We start from the raw sequence: 19,790 nt of genomic DNA on the forward strand, positions 1-19,790 counted from the left end.
CTGTGGTTCTGCAGTCACTGGGATTGAAGCCACTGTAGAATCTCATGTGCCTTGTAAAAGAAAGCTGGGTCGGCTAGAGTCTCTTCAGGTACTGCCTCTTGAAAGGTACTTTGTTTTTCTTTTCTTATTTTTTGTTTTTTGAGACAGGGTTTCTCTGTGGTTTTGGAGCCTGTCCTGGAACTCCCTTTGTAGACCAGGCTGGCCTCGAACTCACAGAGATCCGCCTGCCTCTGCCTCCTGAGTGCTGGGATTAAAGGCATGCGCCACCACCGCCTGGCTACTTTGTTTTTCTTAAACACCCTTTTTAAAAAAATAATTATTTTTGGAAACATAAAGGAGGAAAATCCTTTTGAGACTTTCTTTAAATTTATTTTAATGGTAACTTTTCATAAAACTAATTCTCTCTAAATATTATACAGATATAGTAATGTCCATATTTTTGGATGTTAATAGCTTTTTCTTATTAAGAAAATAAAATGATGGGGATGTAGAGATGGTTCAGAGGTTAAAAGCATTGACCGCTCTTCCAGAGGTTCTGAATTTAATTCCCAGCAACCACATGGTGGCTAACAACCATCTATAATGAAATCTGATGCCCTCTTCTGGTGTGCAGGCAAACATGCAGACAGAACACAGTATACATAATAATTAAGTAAATAAATAGATAAATGATCTTTAAAAAAACAGAAAAAAATGATACTACATGTTTAGATTTGCTTGAAATAGACCTAACTTATAGGACCAATCTGGCCTTGAACTCACAGAGATCTGCCAGCATCTGCTTTCCAAGTGCAGGGATTAAAAGGCCTGCGCCACCACCATTTGACCTACTTTACACCTTTTATCACAGCCTAAGTAAATTCATAGATATCCCCTGGTTTGGAAGTTGAAATTTGTGTTCAACTCTGGAGGTTTATAAGAATACTCACGTGATGAGTGTTCTTAAATAGTTCTTAAAATTATGACCTGATAGGTATGGAGAGATGGTTCAGCCCCTAAATGCTTGCTGCTTTTGCAAAAGACCTGGGTTCAGTTCCCAGCACCCTCATGGTAGCACACATCCATCCGTGACTCCAGCTCCAAAGGATCTGATGCTCTCTTCAGACATCCAAGAGTACTGGCATGCATGTGTCACATTTATTTAGACGAAACAGCCACATACATAAATAACATCTAAAAAAAATTTTTAAATGTAAGTTAACAGAAACAGCTTTTTCCCAAGACACTGTCAGCTAGTCGATAGGAGACATATTGTCTTCTCTTTCCCTCAAACGTCCATATGCAGACATGTGTGAACCAAATCTCCTGAGGAACACAGAGGGACAGAAAATGAAGAAGAGGCTACTTCAGACATAGATGGAGAGACTTCTGGAAATGCTAAAATACTTAATATAACCACAGTAGTAGTGGTAATTTGACAACAAATAGTAATTAGTCATGATTTCTGTAATTTACAATCTTTTAACTGTCTAATGAATCAAAAAATTTTATAATATGCTTCAGGAAAACTTGAGTAGGGGGTCTGTGCTTTTCAAAGTAATAATCGAACCACTAAACCAGTTATCTAGTACGTTGAATGCTTCCTTTCTAAGGTACTGCTTTGAGTACAGTCCATCTGTAAACTCATTTGTTTTAGAATGACACCTGAAATGGATACTAGTGAGGTTTTAAATTTTAAGTGATTAACTTGAAAATAATAGAACTGCACAATGCCATGCAGGTTTCTGGTCTGTTCTCTTCACTAAGCAAGTTGCAGTGGATCTGTACCTGCTAAGAAGGCTCTGTCACAGGACTGTGCACGTGCACTATTGAATATAGCATGTTAGAATTTTTCCTCCCCTTTAGGGTGATGGGCATAGATACTTTTGTGTACAGAGGTCAGGGAACCTGTAAAGAGCAGAATTAGATATTCTTTAATCCATTCAGTTACTGGGCTTGCATTATCTTATGTTTAGCTGGATGTATTAGTTTTGAAATAATTGAAAATTAGAATAAAATACTGTAAAATTAGTAGGATTGGTGTTCTAGGCTAGCTTATTTTTTATGTCAATGATTGTTGTCAAGTGTTTGTATTCATTATTTTCATTATTTTAACCATTTGTGACTGTTATTTATTTTGTTGCATCACATCCCTAAACCTTTTCATCATCCATCCCCACCGTGTTTCTGCCTAGTCAAGACTCACTACATCAATTCCCAGGTGTTGGTCTCTGTTCTTCTTGTCTGCATTTTATTTTTCTAGGTTGCTTATAGAGAAGTGATCATATTTGTCCATGGTGTTTGGACAAAAAACCTAAAAAAGAATTTGATGATATTGAACTAATTTTAGGGAAAGCTTATAATTTAGACTTTTGAATGTTAATTTGCTTTGCTGTTACATTCTGTTTTATATGTTAATTTTATAGCTATTAAAAGCTTAAGATGAGTTTTTCATGTCCCTTTTTTGTATGGATACTGAAACCATAATGCTGTCTGTTGTGTAGGGGTGGGTGTCACCAGCCTTCACACCGTGTGCTCCTGTGGAGGCGAGAGGTCCACTTCACGTGTCTTTCTCTACTGCTCTCTGCCTTATTTGGTGAGGCAGGATTTTTCAGCTCTTACTGCTCCTGGAGCTTGACTGCTCGCTCAGCTAGGCTGGCTGGCCAGGTAGTCTTGGTCTGCCTGTCTGCTGTGCTTCCCCGCAGATTTGGATTACAGATTACTCCTTTATCCTGCACTTTTACATGACTGTAGTCTCAGGTATGATGCTTCCATAACAAGCACTTGTGCCGTCTACCATGCCGTTAAAAAGAAAAGCCCATGTTGACCTCAGACTTAATAGCAGTCCTCCTGCCTCTGCATACCCAAGTGTTAAGATTACAGGTATGAGCCCCACATTTAATTTTTATTTTTTTTATTTTTTATTTTTTTTTACGATAGGGTCTGTGTAGCAAACCTTAAACTTCTGTTCTTGTCTCCACCTTCATGGTGCTAGGTTTACAGTCATTTGTAACCATGTCCAGTTTGTGGAGTTCTGGGATCAAACCCAGGGTTTTTTTGCAAGGAACTGTACTGAGTAAGCTAAGTCCTCAGTGTGCCATTATCATTGCAGTTTGTAGAGCTGAAGTGTGCTTTCATATCTGCCTGTTTCCTCTGTTCGTCCAGTAATTTTAGTATGTTAGATCTGATAAAATCAACTGTAAGTTTTCTTTAAAACATTGGTATTTCTATCAAATATGTTTTAATTGGAGATGAAATTTTATTTTCTGTAGGAATTAAATTTTATAAATTAGATTGAGTGATACTAAAAAATATAAAATCTTATGCTTTTGATAGTCTTTTAGATAAGAAATATGCTGGAACTCGGTTGATTTAAATTTTGTGATCATAGATTGTAAATCATACCTTTACAATGACGTCCTTCTTTCTTTTGCATCTTGTAAAACAGCACTTTATAGTATTCTGCAGTGTTCTGTATATGTGCCTGTGCTCATGTGCTTAATTTGTAAAGCTTTTCTGTTAAGTGCTATTTTTAAAAATACACATTTCCCGACTTTGGCTTACAGTAAAAATAGCTTATGCCAGGCTTTTCTAGACTTACATTATAGCAGTAATAGGGTTTGGAATTTAGTGAAAAACAGAATTCACATAATTCTGCCCTTTTTTCCCTTTGTTTTGAACTTATTAGAGAAAAGATAGGTAGGTACTATTGTGTTTCTATTACTATGTTACAAATTATCTAGAATGTAGTAGCTTAAAAATCATATTGTTACTGTCTGGGTTATGAACCTAGGAGTATGAAAAGTTCTCTACCTGAACCTTTCTCTCAGTCTTCACAGTCATTTCTAAGGATTTAACTGAGGAAGGTTAGTCTCTAAACTCACTCGATAAAAGTCAGCTTTCTTGTTTTAAAAGATTTATTTATTTTCATTTTATGTGTATGTGACATGCATACTTGGTTACCTGTTGAGATCAGAATAGAGTGTCAGATCCCCTGGAAGGGGAATTACAGTGTTTCTGCATATCCCTGTGGTGAGTGCAGGGAGCTAAACCCAAAGAGTAGCCATAGGAAGTCCTCTGTTTCCACCCCTTTCTTCTTTTTCTAGGTTGTGGGCTGAAAGGACTTGAGGTCCTCACTGGCTGTAGTTTTTCCCAACATCTGAGGTAGCCATTGGAAGACTGCCAGCAAAGTAGAAATCACTGTCTTTTGTAGCCCAGTCTTGAAAGTGGCCTTACTATTTTTGCTGGTTTTGTCTTACATATGCCATACAATAGCTGTGATGTCCTGCTCACTTAAAAGATGATTCAAATACCAGAAGTACGCAAAGGCATTTGTACCAGGAAGAAGGAATTATAGAACCATGTCAGAAGCTCCCTAGCGTGGTTCTACAAATCACTGATGGAAATAAGTTTATTTAAAGATCATTTTTGGTGTTTTGTTTTGCTTTGTTTTTTATGTGTCTTGAATATTTACAGAAATTCCTGGTACAGGTAACTTTTTGTTGTTTTTTAGATATTTATCAGGAACACAGCCTTTCTGTTTCTTTGCCTCAGTCCCCAGGTGGGATTTTAGCCTCCCCCACTTTTTTTTTCCCCCTTGAGAAAAAAGTTTCTGTATGTAGCCCTGGCTGTCCTGGAACTAGTTTTGTAGACCAGGCTGGCCTCGAACTCACGAAGATCCTCTTAAGTCTGCTGGGATTAAAGGCGTGCGCCACCCCCTTTACATTTAGGGGGTGTACATTTACATTTACATCATGACATACAGAAAAAGGTAAACATTCTGTCTGTCTGTCTGTCTGTTTCTGTTCATCCTCCCACCCCCTCTGAGTGTCTAACAGTAGTATATATTGTTGATGTGTTTTAGTCTTAGGAAAATAATGCCTTTGCTTTATAAAAATTTAAAGTTGGTTTTACTTTTCAACTGTATTACTGAGTCTCTTAAAGATAAGGTTAGAAGTGTGGGTTATAATCCAGTGTTCTCGGTGTGATCCCAGGCTAACAACTTCATCTCCTGAGGATTTCTTGGCAATACAGATATGTTTTTATATTATGTTAGACATTTTGAATGAGAATCTCTAGAATGTCCCAGCAGTCTGTGCTCACAAACTCCAGGGGGTTCTGATGCAGGGAAGTGTGTGGATGTGAATGGATAATTACTTTGCTGTAATTATATTATCACTAGGGAAGGCTTTCCATGCAAATAATCATTTTTGTAGATAAATAAAATAAGGCCAGAAGTGGTGGTACAGGCCTTTAACCACAGAGCTCAGAAGGCAGATGTAGGTAGATGTCTATGAGTTCAAGGGCAGAATGTTTATCTAGAGAGTTTTAGACTAGCCAAGGCTACATAATGAGACCTTGTCTCAGAGCAAAACAAAAACATACATACATACATACGTACATGCAATTATACATACATATACAAACATGTATACACATACATATATAAAAGAAGCAAAGCACTTGATTTTTATGTTTGAGTCTATTGGAGTTGTCCAAGGAAGGAAAAAGTGGATTTAGGGAATGAATTTTCCATTCCTTACATTCTTGTTTTGTTTTGTTTCTTTAATAAGTGTTAAATATTGGAGATTTTTAAGTGAAAATGGTTTTCCGTTATATCACTTGCTAAACTTCCTTAGTTGTTTGAAAATGTTTCTGGGAAGTGTCAAGGAATTGGTTGTGTGTTTCATCGGCTTCATAGTCCTTTCCGTGACCAAGTGTTTACACTGAAGCAGAATCTTAGGAAGTAAGTCTCACTGGAAGAGCCCTTTCTAGTGTGAAGTTTTCTGTTGTACGGTCACCAACTGGAAAGATAACTGTATCTGATGTTTTTTCTTTTACTCTATTCTTAGTTGATTTTAATACTACTATATAGTAAGATTAAAGTTAAAGGCAGATAATAATTGTTTTAGTTAGGATATCTAATGCTGTAATAAAACACTATGAGCAAATGCAGCTTTGGGATGAAGGGTTTTATTTTTATTTGACTTACTCTTCCACATCATAGTCTATCTTCAAAGGAACTCAAGGCAGGAGCAAGGAGGCAGGAACTGAAGCAAAGTTTTTGCTGCTTACTGGCTTCTTCCTCCTGGTTTGCTCAGCTTGCTTTCTTATACAACTCAGGGTGTCAGGGTTGGGCCCACCCACAGTAAGCTGCGTCCTCCCACATCAATCATTCTTTAAGAAAATGTTGGACAGACATGCCTATGGAATAGTCTTATGGAGACATTTCCTCAGTTGATAATCCTTTTTCCCAAATGACACCAGCTTGTATCAAATTGACACAAAACTAACCAACAGAGTAATTTTATTGCTCTTAGAGGGATTAACTTGGTCATATGCCTTCGGTATTTGTTTTCAGTTTACATACTTTTGAGGACTAAGTTTTGAAGGCCCTGACTAGTAATTGTGCCATTTTTGCACTGATTCTCATTTTAGTAAGTGTAGCTGAGTAGTGCTTGTTATTCATAAATGCACTTAGATCGCATTACTAGAATGAAAGTATCACAGAGTGGGAACTGATCTAGTAGTAGTCTTACACATTAAAAACATTATTAAATGTGAAACAGTTGGTAGTATATATAAAAACATTGTTCCTGCCTGCCTGCCTGCCTGCCTTCCCTCATTTAGCTTTGCAGTTGGGATTCTTGGTTAGAGCTATCTGCTAGACATCAGTGGATATGAGAGGCATCTGACTAAAACCTTGGGAAAGCTGAAAATGGGATTGCCTGTGTTAGTTTGGTAGGTTGGGAATGTCATGGCTGCCTTAACGTGCTTTTTCATTCTTGCTGGTTTTATAGCCTTTTATTTCATGGGATTAAATCAGGGACTTGGGTCTGTGTTTTAAGGCCAAATGCTGTCTTAAGTTCTTATTCATGACAGCCTTCTTCCAGTAAAACATGTCGGTCAGAACATTTTACAGTCAGCCTGCTGCAGCTTTCCATGTTCACAAAACACCTGAAAGTGCTTCTGTTCACTTGTCTGCAGTTAGTAAGTGGATTTGTTCCCCTCCTTTGAGCTAATTTTGATACAGTTTTAAAGATAAGATTTAATAAACTGTTTGAACAATTGAATTTATTGATAATATAAAACCTTTAATGAAAAAGCTGAATTTTTTCATACTTGTGAGGCCATTTTTTTTAACTTAAGGTAGTTCCAGTTTTCATGTTATACACTGGCTTTCATGTATTTCTTAAATTTAAAATTAGGATTTACTTTTAGTTGCTTAGTACTTAACAGGGACATTTCACCAGTATAAATTTAGAATGTCCATGTATAGTTTATTTCTTAGAGGCTATGTGTTACAAAGAATTGAGTGACACTCCAGTATTGCTTTGCTAACACCTGTAGAAGGCATTTATGTGTTTTTGTTCATGTGGGTGTGGGTGTATGTATGCATGTGTTCATATGTGAGTTTCTTATGCCTTCTTTTCCGCTTCTTCAAATCAAAGAGTATTGACTATTGACTCCTGGCAACCGCAGCAAAGCAGTCTTCACACTTGCGTGGCCCACACTGGCCTCACCGTAATCTTTACCTACATGCAGTATTTACATTAAAGTGTTAAACTAACAAAACTGGTTTCTGATGACCAAATTTAGTGAGTTTTTCCACATTACGGAGTTTGATATTTTGTGTCACAAGTGTGCTTTTTAAGTGATGTTCCATTTAACTTCATTTGTGATTCCAGCTAGTGGGGCACTCTTGTTATGAAGTTGGTAGACTGGTTTTTCATCAGGGAAGTTGGATGCTGTACTTGAATCGTTGGTCTGCAAGAAAACAGAGCGCTTCTCTTGAGTGCTAAGCCAGGGTGCCGAGACAGGGGTTTTATTTCAAAGTTGTTTTGGTGATGGCATAAAAACATACCAGGTTCTGAAATCCAGTTACTATATTAAATTTCATCACTTGTTTTTTAGGTATTCCAATAACTGTACCACCTCCAGGTAAAACTTTTTTCATGTTTTCTCCATCATTGTTAATGAACATGAAATTTCAAGCTTATCGTTACAGGAGGGACGGTGTTGATGCGGTTAGAATGTACACTAGGCCACTGGGATTTCAGGGTCCTATTTTCAGCTCTGCCTTTGCTTCATTCCAGTTTTAAGACGTTTAGTTTTCTTAAGTCTGTCTTACCCATTTCTGTAGAAATAGATATTCTCACTTTATCAATTTATGAGGAAAACAATAGAAGATATAAAATAAAATCACTCTTTGAAATGCTTTTTAGACCAATAATTTTGGTGTGTAAAAGTGACTCAGAGAAAAGAAAAATAATTTATCTTGACTTTATCACGACTTCTAATTGTTTACCCATTGTCATAATTCATTGTCATGAGAAAATATTTCTGAACTACAAAGCAATTGTATGGCTTAATAACTAGTCAAGTACTTGTTCTTAGAGGTATTCAGTTGGGCATTGCAGTGGTGTAGTCAGTAGGAGTGTTTCTGTAAAGTGCTGTCTTTATATATTTGTCAGTGTTTTTTTATCGTGTAATGGTGACCCCAGTAGAAAGTATATTTACTGAGTTCAGTGTTAAAAACCAAGGGCTGTGAAGAAAATGACTGGTGCTGATGCTGAGAAGAGCTGTCTAATTCCAAACGACCTGGGGGAGCAGAAGGGAAGTTGAGAGTGTGCAGCTTAGTGTGCGTGCTCAGCTAGGAGTACAGTCACTGGCTGAGACAGGGCTGGCCAGGGCAAGTCTTAAGGGATTGTTTTGTCTTTTTAGTGTGAAATGCAGTATGACTGTGAACCTGTGTCATGTGAGACATGGACTGGGGGACTACTGTGGTAGCTGCTAACCCTGGGCCTGCTTGATGGTGGTAGAAGAGTTACAGATGCTAAAACTGGACAGACTGACAAGCATAATGAACTTGGAATAGTTGAAGCAGGGTTAAAGACTGAGTAAATGAAGTTTTGAGAAGAACGAGCACTGGAATTTCTGTCCCAGAGGACACTGGAAAGGAACCTTAGTGGAAAGTAGCCAGGAAGTAGAAGACAATGGGGGTGTAGCAGTGGACTGATCTCCGTCAGTACGTGAACCACAGGGCAAAGGATTGAAACTGTTGAATTTGATGCATGTCCTAATATTGGAGGTTGTTAACCTGGGGGAAATAGGTAACAGAAGTTGTGGAACTGCGAGTCTTTGGCTATGGCACTGTTAGGATCTGGCTGTAGAAGTCTAGAGGAGACTGCTGCTGAGGACCCTTTAGCTGTGCTATTCTGGGATTTCATTTAGCTGTGCGAGTGGCTGAGAGTGCTGACCTCACAATACAAAGTTGCAAATGATTTGCCTCAAGACCAATTCAAAAATTCCATTATGTGCCTTGCTTTGTAAAGTAGTTCATTGGGGTTGTGTTATTTAAAATATTTCATGGCAGATGTTTTTGCTATGAACACATATATTTACTGGTTAGGCTTTGCTTATAAATTATCCACTTTAAAGAAATTTCTATAAATCTGAAACTCAGACTATTTTTAAATGACGTCAGTGCTATTTTATTTGTGTTTCTTCAAAACATAATCTGATGGCAAAACTACTACTGTTTTTTTATGTGGAAAAGGTAAGGCATTGAGACTAACTTTCTTATACGCACAAAATGGGCTGTGTGTGGTGCTGAAAATAAGACCAGGTGTCCTGACAATTTGTGCTCTGTGTGTTAGATCAGACTATTAATTAACAATGTTATTGCGCTAAAAAAAACTGTTTATAAGTTTCAGCTCTATTTTTTCCTGTTCATAATCATGTAGAGAAGCACGTTTGTGTCCCCAGAAAATCTTAGTGATACTCAGCAACTGTGTTTCACTCTTGACATTGCATACGCATCCTGTTAATTATATTATCTCCTGGTTGAATGTTTCAGGTTTCCCTCCTCCACCAGGCGCTCCACCTCCATCTCTTATACCAACAATAGAAAGGTAAAGCAGTGCGGATGATCATTGACAGCCTTACAACAGAACCTTACACATGTGTCTTTTCTAATACTTTCTAATGTTAGTTTTTATAGACATAGCACCTGCCTGTTAATTCATAAGTTTAATCTGTATTAAGTACTTTTATGTAACTATAGCCTGTTACCAAAATAGGGCAAAGAAAGTCTTCAAGAAATAAACATAGTTTGTTAGAAAGCTTTAATACTGAGTTTGTGTCTGCTGGAAAGGGAAATGAACCTTAAGAATGAAATGCTGTTTTCCTGCTGTGCTGCTGCGTCTCCACCGTCCTCTAAGGCAGTGGCCTTATCTTCTCCCGTCTCATAGTTAATCTTCTTAGTCTCCTATATTGAAGACTTGGTGGTAGTATGTGTTTAAACAATCAGTGTTGCTAGCTTACGGTCTCTAGACTCAGTTCTAAAGATTAGAACAGCACATGTTCTGGCAGGCGGAGCTCACTAGGAAACAGGAGCTATTCCAGCACTTGACTCAAAGTGAAGATACTCTAAAAACTAATAGTCAAATTATGTAAAAGCAGAGGACAGTTGGGCTCATGAGTGGCATCAAAGCATCCCAGTGGTTTTAAAGTGCCACTCCAGAAAGCAAATTGTGAAAGGTGAGGATTTTCTTTTCTTTTTTTCTTTTTTAAATAATTTAATTTTATTTTATGTACATTGGTGTGAGGGTGTCAGATCCTCTGGAACTGGAGTTACACACTGTTGTGAGCTACCATGTGGGTGCTGGGAATTAAACGTGGGTCCTTGGAATAGCAGCCAGTGCTCTTAACAGCTGAGCCATCTCTCCAGCCCCAGGATTTGGTTAAGTTCTTGTTGAACACATACTTGTTTCTCAATCAAAATGTCCATTTAAAATACTACCGATTGGTTTATAACCAACTAATAGGCATTAAAACTATTTTTTTTTAAGATTAAGTTTTAAACCTCAAACATTCTGTTAACCTCAAACTTTCCCTCTATCTTCCTGAGAAAGCTGAAATTGATTGTATGAATCATGCTAAGTAGTACCAAGTAACTTCTGGGACCTTGATGTTTTGAGGTGAAAAAGTCTATGTTGTCATATTAAGAAATATCAAGACTCTGTAGCAGATTGTTTAAAGGTTAAATTTTGCTGTTTTGCCGTCTTCATTTTATTGAACTATTAAGATTGAGTACTTATTTGCATCAGATATAAAGATACTTCTTTCCTCCACAGTGGCCATTCCTCTGGTTATGACAGCCGTTCTGCACGGGCGTTTCCATACGGCAATGGTAAGTTACTCACCACTCAGATCCACTGGGAATCAGTAAAGTACATATTGGTAAAGAAATGGAAACATGTATACAGAGTAAGAAGTATTAGTTGAAGGAGTTAAGTCTGTATATATGCCAGATTACTTTTGAGCACAGGTTGCAGATATGAAAACAACATGAATTGCACCCCGCATTTCCATCTGTGCTCTTGAGTGACTGGATGCATTTTCATTGAGCAGAAGTATTTTTCAAGGAGGTTGGTTTTCGTTTTTGTTTTTTTTCTGAGCAGTCGGTCTTGGTAGTGGACTTAAAATAATTAGCTAGGATGTGGACAGTGTGCTGCCACCCGGGCCTTACTGCATTCTCAGAACACTGGAGAGCTCTAGAACTTGGTGAATGGGAAATGGACATTGAATTCAACGTAAAGTCACAGGCTACTATAGCCTTTGCAGCTAGTCCTTGATTTGTCTTTAGCTGTAAAAGCTCTAAATGGTATCTTCTAGAGAAGACTGCTCTATACTGAAAGTTTTTTTGGTTAGTGCAGCCAGCATTCATTGGCTCTCTTAGCCTTGTAGACAGCTTGCTGCAGCTTCTGTCTGTACCTTGCATTAAACTTTGTTGAGATCAATCTTTAGCATCACAACCCTGTTTTTGTTTTTATTTATTTATTAAAGATTTCTGTCTCTTCCCCACCGCCGCCTCCCCTTTCCCTCCCCCTCCCCCAATCAAGTCACAACCCTGTTTTTGTTGTCTTCAAATTGATTTTTACTTTCTTTTTTTTGTTTTTTTTCGAGACAGGGTTTCTCTGTAGCTTTTCGAGCCTGTCCTGGAACTCCCTTTCTAGACCAGGCTGGTCTCGAACTCACAGAGATCCGCCTGCCTTTGCCTCCCGAGTGCTGGGATTAAAGGCGTGTGCCACCACCGCCCGGTATGATTTTTACTTTCTTACCTTGCCCAGTTTTCGTAGAATTGAAGAGTTAGGATTTCACTGTTGCTTGGTACATGGGTTGCTCTATCACGTAAGAGTGACACAAACTTTCAATTTATTTTTTTTTTAAAAAAAAAAAGCAGCATTGTTTGAAGCTCAGTAAAACCAAGTGTACCTCTATGTAGTGTTATGGAGTATGAGTGTTTGCCAGAAGGCTATGAGACTCCTGTTAATTTTATGCAGTTTTAAAGTTGCTAGATTTACATTTGAAAATGCCTCCTTCTGCCTATTTATTGTGAGGGAATTATGGACTTCCAGGGTGCCAAGAAAGGATAGTTATTCGGCCTTCTTGGACTGGGGAACAAGTAGAAGCTGTTGAGCATGTAGATGGGTGGGAAAAACAAAGCCGTACACAATTCTTAGGTGAAGCACCCTCCCAAAGGCAGATAGGAAGAGAAAATCATACTCTTTATCTTGTATCGCTGTGTAGCATAAAAGAAACAGGCGTAGAAGAGTCTGGCTTATATGGCACCTGTAACAAAGACAATAAATGAGAGACCCCAAACTGCCCAATGTCCATCAGTCCTGCAAGCTTCAGACAACATCGGAGAAGATAGGGTGGAATATTGTAAAGCAGTGTCTGTCTTCCAAATATGACAGCCGTTACACTCTTACATGCACTCAGCAACTTTGGTGCCTGTAATGACCTCAGGATATGTATGTAGCCAGTAATGGTGGCTCAGAGAGGGAGAGGCATTTTCTTCTGTGGCATTTATAGCCATTGGTTATTGTCCACTTACTTGCCTCTGTCCTATAAATAATGCCCATGCTCCTGTAAGTGACCCTTTAATTAGGGTTCACCCACTAGGTAACAGACTGACTTCCATGATGAATGCTGTTCTTTACCAAGTGTCCCAGTGTTAGCTCTCATTTTTATAATCACCACCATCTTCAGCAGGTTCAAGTGCCCTCCCTTTTCTCTACCACTGAAGCAGTAAGAATTGTTGAAGCATAGGCTCTATGGTTTGCCTTGGGTTCGGCTTATCTTAGGTAACCTTAGATGAATTAAACCTAAATCTTTTCCTTATGTAAACTAAGCTGGAAGTCAGAATTAGCGTGATACTGCTAATATGTAAGCATTCGATAAGTACTGCTCATTGAGTTCCTTTGTTTGGTTTTACCTTTTTTTTTTTTTTTTAAATGGCATTGGGTGTTTTTTGTCACTCTGTCCCCTATGTGTTTGCTTCAGTACAGATTAAACACTAGACCATATCTGAAAGTCCTTTTTGAGATTACTGACCTAGCCTGTAGAACATTTTTATATATTTCTGTTGTAAGGAAGCAAGCGCCTCCTCCATACTTTCTACCTTGCTCAGCTCTCCTCCCAGAGACAAGCCTTTAATTAGAAAGCCAACTGTAAAACTTAGTAAAGGAGAGGAAGAGGTTTCCCTTAGCCACACAATGAAGCTTTACAGTAAAGACAACAAATAGACTTCTTTGCGGTTCTCTTTTACCTCTATTTTTTTACTTTAGAATTTATAATTCATTCTTATACCCCTGAACAACATAACTTTTCTAGATGTGATTTGAAGACTCCTTATGAAGTGAGACTTGGTTCAAAAGTCTTAATATTACAGGAATACTAAGAGACAAGTGTTTATCTTTTTTTTTTTTTTTTTTGGCTCATAGATTTAGAGGTTCCCATCCATAACTTAGACAAATTCATGACTCTTAATTAAGCCTTGTGTGAACTGTGTAATGAACCAAATGATTAGCCTGATGACGAGGACAGAGATGAGTGAAAGTAGAAGACATGTATGACTCACAATCCTCCTGGAGAACATGCTCCTTATGACCTAAAACTTCAATAGGCCCAATTTCTCTTCTTAAAATATGTGTAAACTTTATTTTGTAAGTATGGGTGTTTTGCCTGCAAGTTTGTCTGTACCATGAGCATCCTTGGTGCCTGTGTAAACCAGAAGAGGAATCAGATTCCCAGGCACTGGAGTGTAGGTGGTTGGGAGTTGCCATGCAGTTGCTGGGAATCAAACTTGGGTCCTCTGGAAGAGCCAGTGCTCTTATCCCTTCAACTTCAGGAAACCATCCCCCTCCCCCCCCTGCAATCCTTTCCCATGTGTTTTTATGTCATGTGTTCAGACTTTTACAAAAGACTTATGTATATGGATGCTTATATGTATATCTACATGGCATGTGCATACAGTGCACCCATGGATATCAGAAGGGGGCATCCTGGACCTGGAGTGGTAGTTATGAGCTACCATATGGGTGCTGGGAACTGAACCCAGGTCCTCTGGAAGAGCAGCCAGTGCTCTTAACCACTGAACCATCTCTCCAGCCCCCAGAATATAGATTTTTAAAAGTAAAAATTCAACAAACTCTGTCTTGTAACTGATGAAATTAGTGCTCTTTTAAATTATGATTGTGGAGATGCTTGATGGATTGCTGCTTCCATCCCATTCCATGATTTTCAGAATCAACTATGATTTACTTGTTTTGTTTTTTGCTGTTGTTTATTCCCATTTTTGTGATGGTCATTTAATATTTAAATGATGCATGAACTCTCTTCTTAATCAATGCAGAGATGATAATATGTTTTAGTTTTCCTCGTGTAACTTATTGAGGTTCATCATTTTATTCTTAAAAGGAATATATAGTTTATTTGCTCAACTATTCTCCTTTCTAAAATAATTTTCCTTCGTTGTCTTGGATAATAGGTTTTGCTTTGCTTTATTTTTGTTGTTTGTTTATAAATGTCTTTGTTTTATTGTTAAAATGTGTTTTTTGTTGTTCTTGTTTTTTGTAGATGTAGATATTGAACCCATTGCTTTGGGCATGCTGTAGGCAGGTGTTCACTCAGAGTCTTTAAAACATAATTCTTTATTTCATTTTCTCCTTAATAGTTCAACGATGTTCTAGTGTCTTTTGGTTTCAGCTTTGATATTGGGGAATTTCTTGCCCAGTGAATAGTGTCAGACTAAGTGCCATAACCTTCGATCTTAATGTGTTTTTTCCTTTAGTTGCCTTCCCCCATCTTACCAGTTCCGCTCCCTCATGGCCTAGCCTTGTGGACACCACCAAGCAGTGGGACTATTATGCACGAAGAGAGAAAGACCGAGATCGAGACCGAGACAGAGACAGAGACCGAGAGAGAGACAGAGACCGGGACAGAGAAAGAGAGCGCACCCGAGAGAGGGAGCGAGAGCGGGATCACAGTCCCACCCCGAGCGTTTTCAACAGGTGTGTTGCATGTGAGGGTGCTAGACACACTTCATTTATACTTTGCACTTTGATTTGTTGTGAGGAAGTGAATTCCAGTTCATTGGGGGAAAGAATGCTCAAGGTGTGGGTAGAAAAGCCCCTTGATATCATACTCATTTCTTTCTTGAGGCTTCCCATGACCATAAGCAGCATGGAGATTGGGGTAACAGTGGAGCCTTGCTAGCTGCTGCAGATGTGGCTGTGGTGTCATTTAAAATTTTTTATTCTCTTAAAATTACTTTTTTTTAGAAAAAAAAACCATCTGTTAACTTTCTTCCTTTTCCTTTCTATGCAGTTGATTTTTACAAATTTATTCTTTGATTCATGTCATTGGCATTTTGAGCCTTGTTCTAAGCCAGAAATGGTGCTATATCCTGAAGATACATGAATATTCATACATTGTTTTTACAGATTAAACTTAATACTGCTGTTAAGCTGATTAGGACTGGTTTTCTTAGTGTAAGAGTATATGACAAAGAATGGGAAAAGTCAGTTTCCTCATGACTTACACATAGTGCATATTTAATACAATTTTATTGGTCAAATAGGTAAAGAGTGGCAAGGTATGTACATATAAGTGGAACATACACTATTAGCCTTGGCAGTTAAGTGCATGATTCTGCTTAAGTTCAAGGGCAGTAGTTTTCAGGAAGCTGACTGGTTTCTGCTACATAGCACATCTATAAAATATGCGTGCCATAGTTAAGGAGCTTAGTGCAGAAATGCGTAGGAAGACTATTCTTGCATCACACACACATGTTCAGGGTCTACTGAATTGCTAAACTGGAAACCATTGGTTAAACCATGTTTTCATCTAGTTCTGCTTAAATAGGAATAAAAGCTTAAGGCCAGAAAGGCAAAAGGTAGAGGAATTCTGTGTTCCGAATTGTCCTAGGAAAAACCCAGGGAATATACATGGGAAGTAAAAGCTATTTGTTTCTAAAGACTGACAAAAGTGCTCTAAAACAAAATGTTTGTAGTATGTGTTGCATTACAAATTACAGGGTCATTGTTTTGAAAATGAGAGACCAGTTTTCACATCTGTTTTTAAGGCAGTTTAATTGTAGACCAGAAAGAAGGCTGGGTGCTGTAGGCTGTTTGACATGTGCTCTAATGAGTTCCAGGCCTGGAGGAACCTTTGCACTGCAGCGCCTATCAGAAAGGGGTGGAGGAGGTGCTGTTTTCACTCGGAAACTCGCCCGCAGTCTGTTCTCTTAGGCTCCCGTCCTATGACTGCCTATGGAACCTAAAGGCCCCAAAGCCAGCAAGAATTGGCTTTAGGGCAAAGGGGCAAAGGAGGGCTACACATGACAAACCTGTGAAATGACCGGCCTTCATTACTCTTACGTAGCCGCATTGAGTCGTTCAGAGAAACCTCATTTGTTGATGGAATTAATTGTAATGTTCATTTGTCTGTGCTGCTTTGGTTTGCCTTGGAGAGAGATTATTAGAGGCCCAGTACCCTTGGTAGGAAGGTCTCCTCCTGAAAAATTAGGTACTAAAGTCATTGAAGAATTTCATTTATTATGCTGTGTGTGCACACACACATGCTCAGGTCAGAGGACAACTTGGAGTCATTTCAATTATTCTAAAGTATGGAACCTGGGGATCAAACTTAAGCTGTCAGGCTTAGCAACAAGTGCCTTTACCCACTGAGCCATCTTCTTAGGCCCCCAAATTCCATTTATTAATTGTCTACTCTTGATAAATATTATTGTCGGTTTTACAGAAACCTTGAAAAAGATTGTCAGTTATAAATAAGAAAACTGAGGTGTCAGGAACGAGCGTTAGAAGTGGCAAAGGCAGAATGTGCTGGGCGCTCATGGATATCATGGATATCCTGGCACTCTGCACTGCCTATCAAAGACATGCTTCTTGGGGAAACACATACGAGGTGTGCCCATACATGTACATATGGATATGTGTACATTAAGACAGGTTTTTATAAAAATGTTTTAAAATCTTCACGTGTGTTATTCTGCACAGGATGAAAGCTACACTATTTCTTGTAAAAATCAAGCACTTGAAAAAATTTGATCTTTCTGCCTTCTCCTGTGGAAGCCATTGTGAACCATACATTCTTAGAATCTTTACCACATGGCCTGTGTTTTGCAAATTAGATTTTCTGTAGATATCTCAGATACATAAATACATTTAATTATAAAATGGGAGTAAAAAGAAAAACCTGCTGATTAAAATTTAAATCAACTGCAGGTCTCATTCTTTTTTCCCCCAGAAAAAACATTCTAATATGAAACCTGCCATTAAAACTGTGATAGCACAGAGCAGATAGAACAAATGGTTATTTTTTTCTTTTTTCTTTTTTTTGAGACAGGGTTTCTTTTTCTAATAGTCCTAGCTGTCCTGGAAAAATAGCTCTGTAGACCAGCTGGCCTCGAACTCACAGAGATCCACCTGTCTCTGCCTTCCCAAGTGCTGGGATTTAAGGTGTGTGCCACTGCCACCTGGCTCAAATGGGCATTTTTCTAGTGTGTTGTTTTAAGTGAGATGTGTTTCTGATTTGCTGCTCAGTCTAGGAAATACTTGTTTTCCAACATGAGAAGTTAGCGTTCAGGCCTCTGTTAGGCTTGGGAAGCTCTTCCTTTTGCAGTCAACTCAGTTAGTAGTCCTGACATTGTTTCCACTCCGTTGCAGTGATGAGGAGCGGTACAGATACAGGGAGTATGCAGAAAGAGGCTATGAGCGCCATAGAGCTAGTCGGGAAAAAGAAGAGCGACACAGAGAGCGACGTCACAGAGAGAAAGAGGAAACCAGACACAAGTCCTCTCGCAGGTTTGTTCTTCAGTAGTGACCCACTTTGGTCTGGGGGTGGGGAAGTAGCCAGTGATAGATGAGACTGTTCCTAGCTAACAGACCAATAGCAGTCTGGTATAGTTCTTTCTGGGCGTCAACAGCAATTTTTAAATCGAACAAGGTTGCATTTCTTTTACTATCACTCAGACTCAGACAAAATTAAAATAAGATATCTTGGTGGTTTTCCCTTTGTTTTATATTATTTCTTTGATAGAGAGGAATTTGGGCATATGAGTCAGTCTTTCTTTATAATTAATATTAAAGTAATGTTTAGTTTACAGAAAGAAATTGGGGCCTGCAGTTCTAAAACAATTTTAGAATTGATTTCAATGTTCATTGTATCTGAACATTTCATCTTACAAAATAGTATTTCCTGTTTCAAGTTATTATGCTTCAGTTTCTAATTCATAAAGACTTTCAGAACAAAGTAATGGGCTAGGAGTCTGGGATAGTGTGGGGGTGAAAATAACTCCATAACAATTGGTGTAAAATCTCATATGACTCTCCAAAATATGTACATCAGAAAACAAATAGGTTTAACCTAAATCCAGGCTTGTTTAGACCAGATTAACTTTGTTACTTAAGCCTTGTTAAACACAATTCCTTTTCTTGTAGTAACAGCAGACGTCGCCATGAAAGTGAAGAAGGGGACAGTCACAGGAGACACAAGCACAAAAAATCTAAAAGAAGCAAAGAAGGAAAAGAGGCTGGCAGTGAGCCCGTCCCTGAACAGGAGAGTGCTGAAGCTGCCCCTGCTGAATAGGCTCCACCTTTTGTGTTTGTCAGTCCCAGAAATAGATGCTATAAATCTCCTTATTTTTCTGGATAATGTTTAAGAAATATACCTTTAATCTTGTTCTGTTAGAATGAAACGTTAATTTTTCTTTTCCAAAATAAAAATGTGCATTTTTGTGTTAAGTTAAAAATCTTTGTCTTGTAATATTTAAAGAATAAAAGACAGAAAGGAAGTCATGTGAATGAGTCAGCAGGGGATTTAGAGCTGAGGTTGGCTGTGTGTAGACAGTATGTAGGTCAAGGACTCACCTTGACTAGCTTTCTAGTTCCTGGCATACTGTTGCAGAAGAGGTGCCGCAAAGACCGCTCTTCATCTTACTACTCCTGCATCTCAAGAACTCGGGTGCATTCTTCATAGCAGTTTTTGAAAGCAGGTTTCGGTCTTCTAAATTTGGGTCCATGGTAACTAAATGGGCCATTTTATAGCTAAAGTCATAGATGGTAGGAGGCATTTGGGTGGCCCGTGTGATGTAACTTGTGTACTTTCCAACAGGCACATGTAGACGGTTGTGACTAGCACAGCACTGGACCATTTCATGGCCATCTGTTTGAGCCAGCGTCAAGGTGGTTTGGCTGCTGTCAACGTGTTTTCCAGGGTTCATTGGTGGAGTAGCATGTAGGGTATTTTTTTATACCATTACCGTGTTGAGACTAAAAATAAGCTCAATGACAGTAGGGTTAGGTCAGTTATTTCTTAGTAAAACCAAAAATCCAAGCTTAAAATATAGACTTAGCCCAGGAGGGAATGCAGAACAGCGGTGGTGGTGGCTAGGACTTGGTGTATGAGAGAATAACTTAGATCTCAGGGAGGAGGACAGC

General features: G+C 38.5%; 1 protein-coding gene across 11 annotated transcripts in view; it reads left to right on the forward strand.

Moving 5' to 3' along the window:
• The window catches only part of Fip1l1 (factor interacting with PAPOLA and CPSF1), a 59,265-nt gene extending 40,163 nt beyond the window's left edge, over positions 1-19,102 (forward strand). For 4 of the 11 annotated variants that reach the window (XM_050149999.1, XM_050150003.1, XM_050150001.1 and 1 more), the window contains 6 exons: positions 7,894-7,920; positions 9,839-9,893; positions 11,118-11,173; positions 15,122-15,341; positions 18,018-18,155; positions 18,792-19,102. In XM_050149999.1, the coding sequence (XP_050005956.1) occupies positions 7,894-7,920; positions 9,839-9,893; positions 11,118-11,173; positions 15,122-15,341; positions 18,018-18,155; positions 18,792-18,939 (644 nt within the window). In that variant the 3' untranslated portion in view covers positions 18,940-19,102. The remainder of the gene's footprint in view (positions 1-7,893; positions 7,921-9,838; positions 9,894-11,117; positions 11,174-15,121; positions 15,342-18,017; positions 18,156-18,791) is intronic. The other 7 variants (XM_050150000.1, XM_050150004.1, XM_050150002.1 and 4 more) reach the window with 3 other exon arrangements.
• Positions 19,103-19,790: the final 688 nt, after the last annotated feature.

This window comes from Alexandromys fortis, unplaced genomic scaffold (genome assembly GCF_014885135.2).
Source record: "Alexandromys fortis isolate MF-2015 unplaced genomic scaffold, M_Fortis_MF-2015_v1.1 scaffold_0, whole genome shotgun sequence".
NCBI lineage: Eukaryota > Metazoa > Chordata > Mammalia > Rodentia > Cricetidae > Alexandromys > Alexandromys fortis.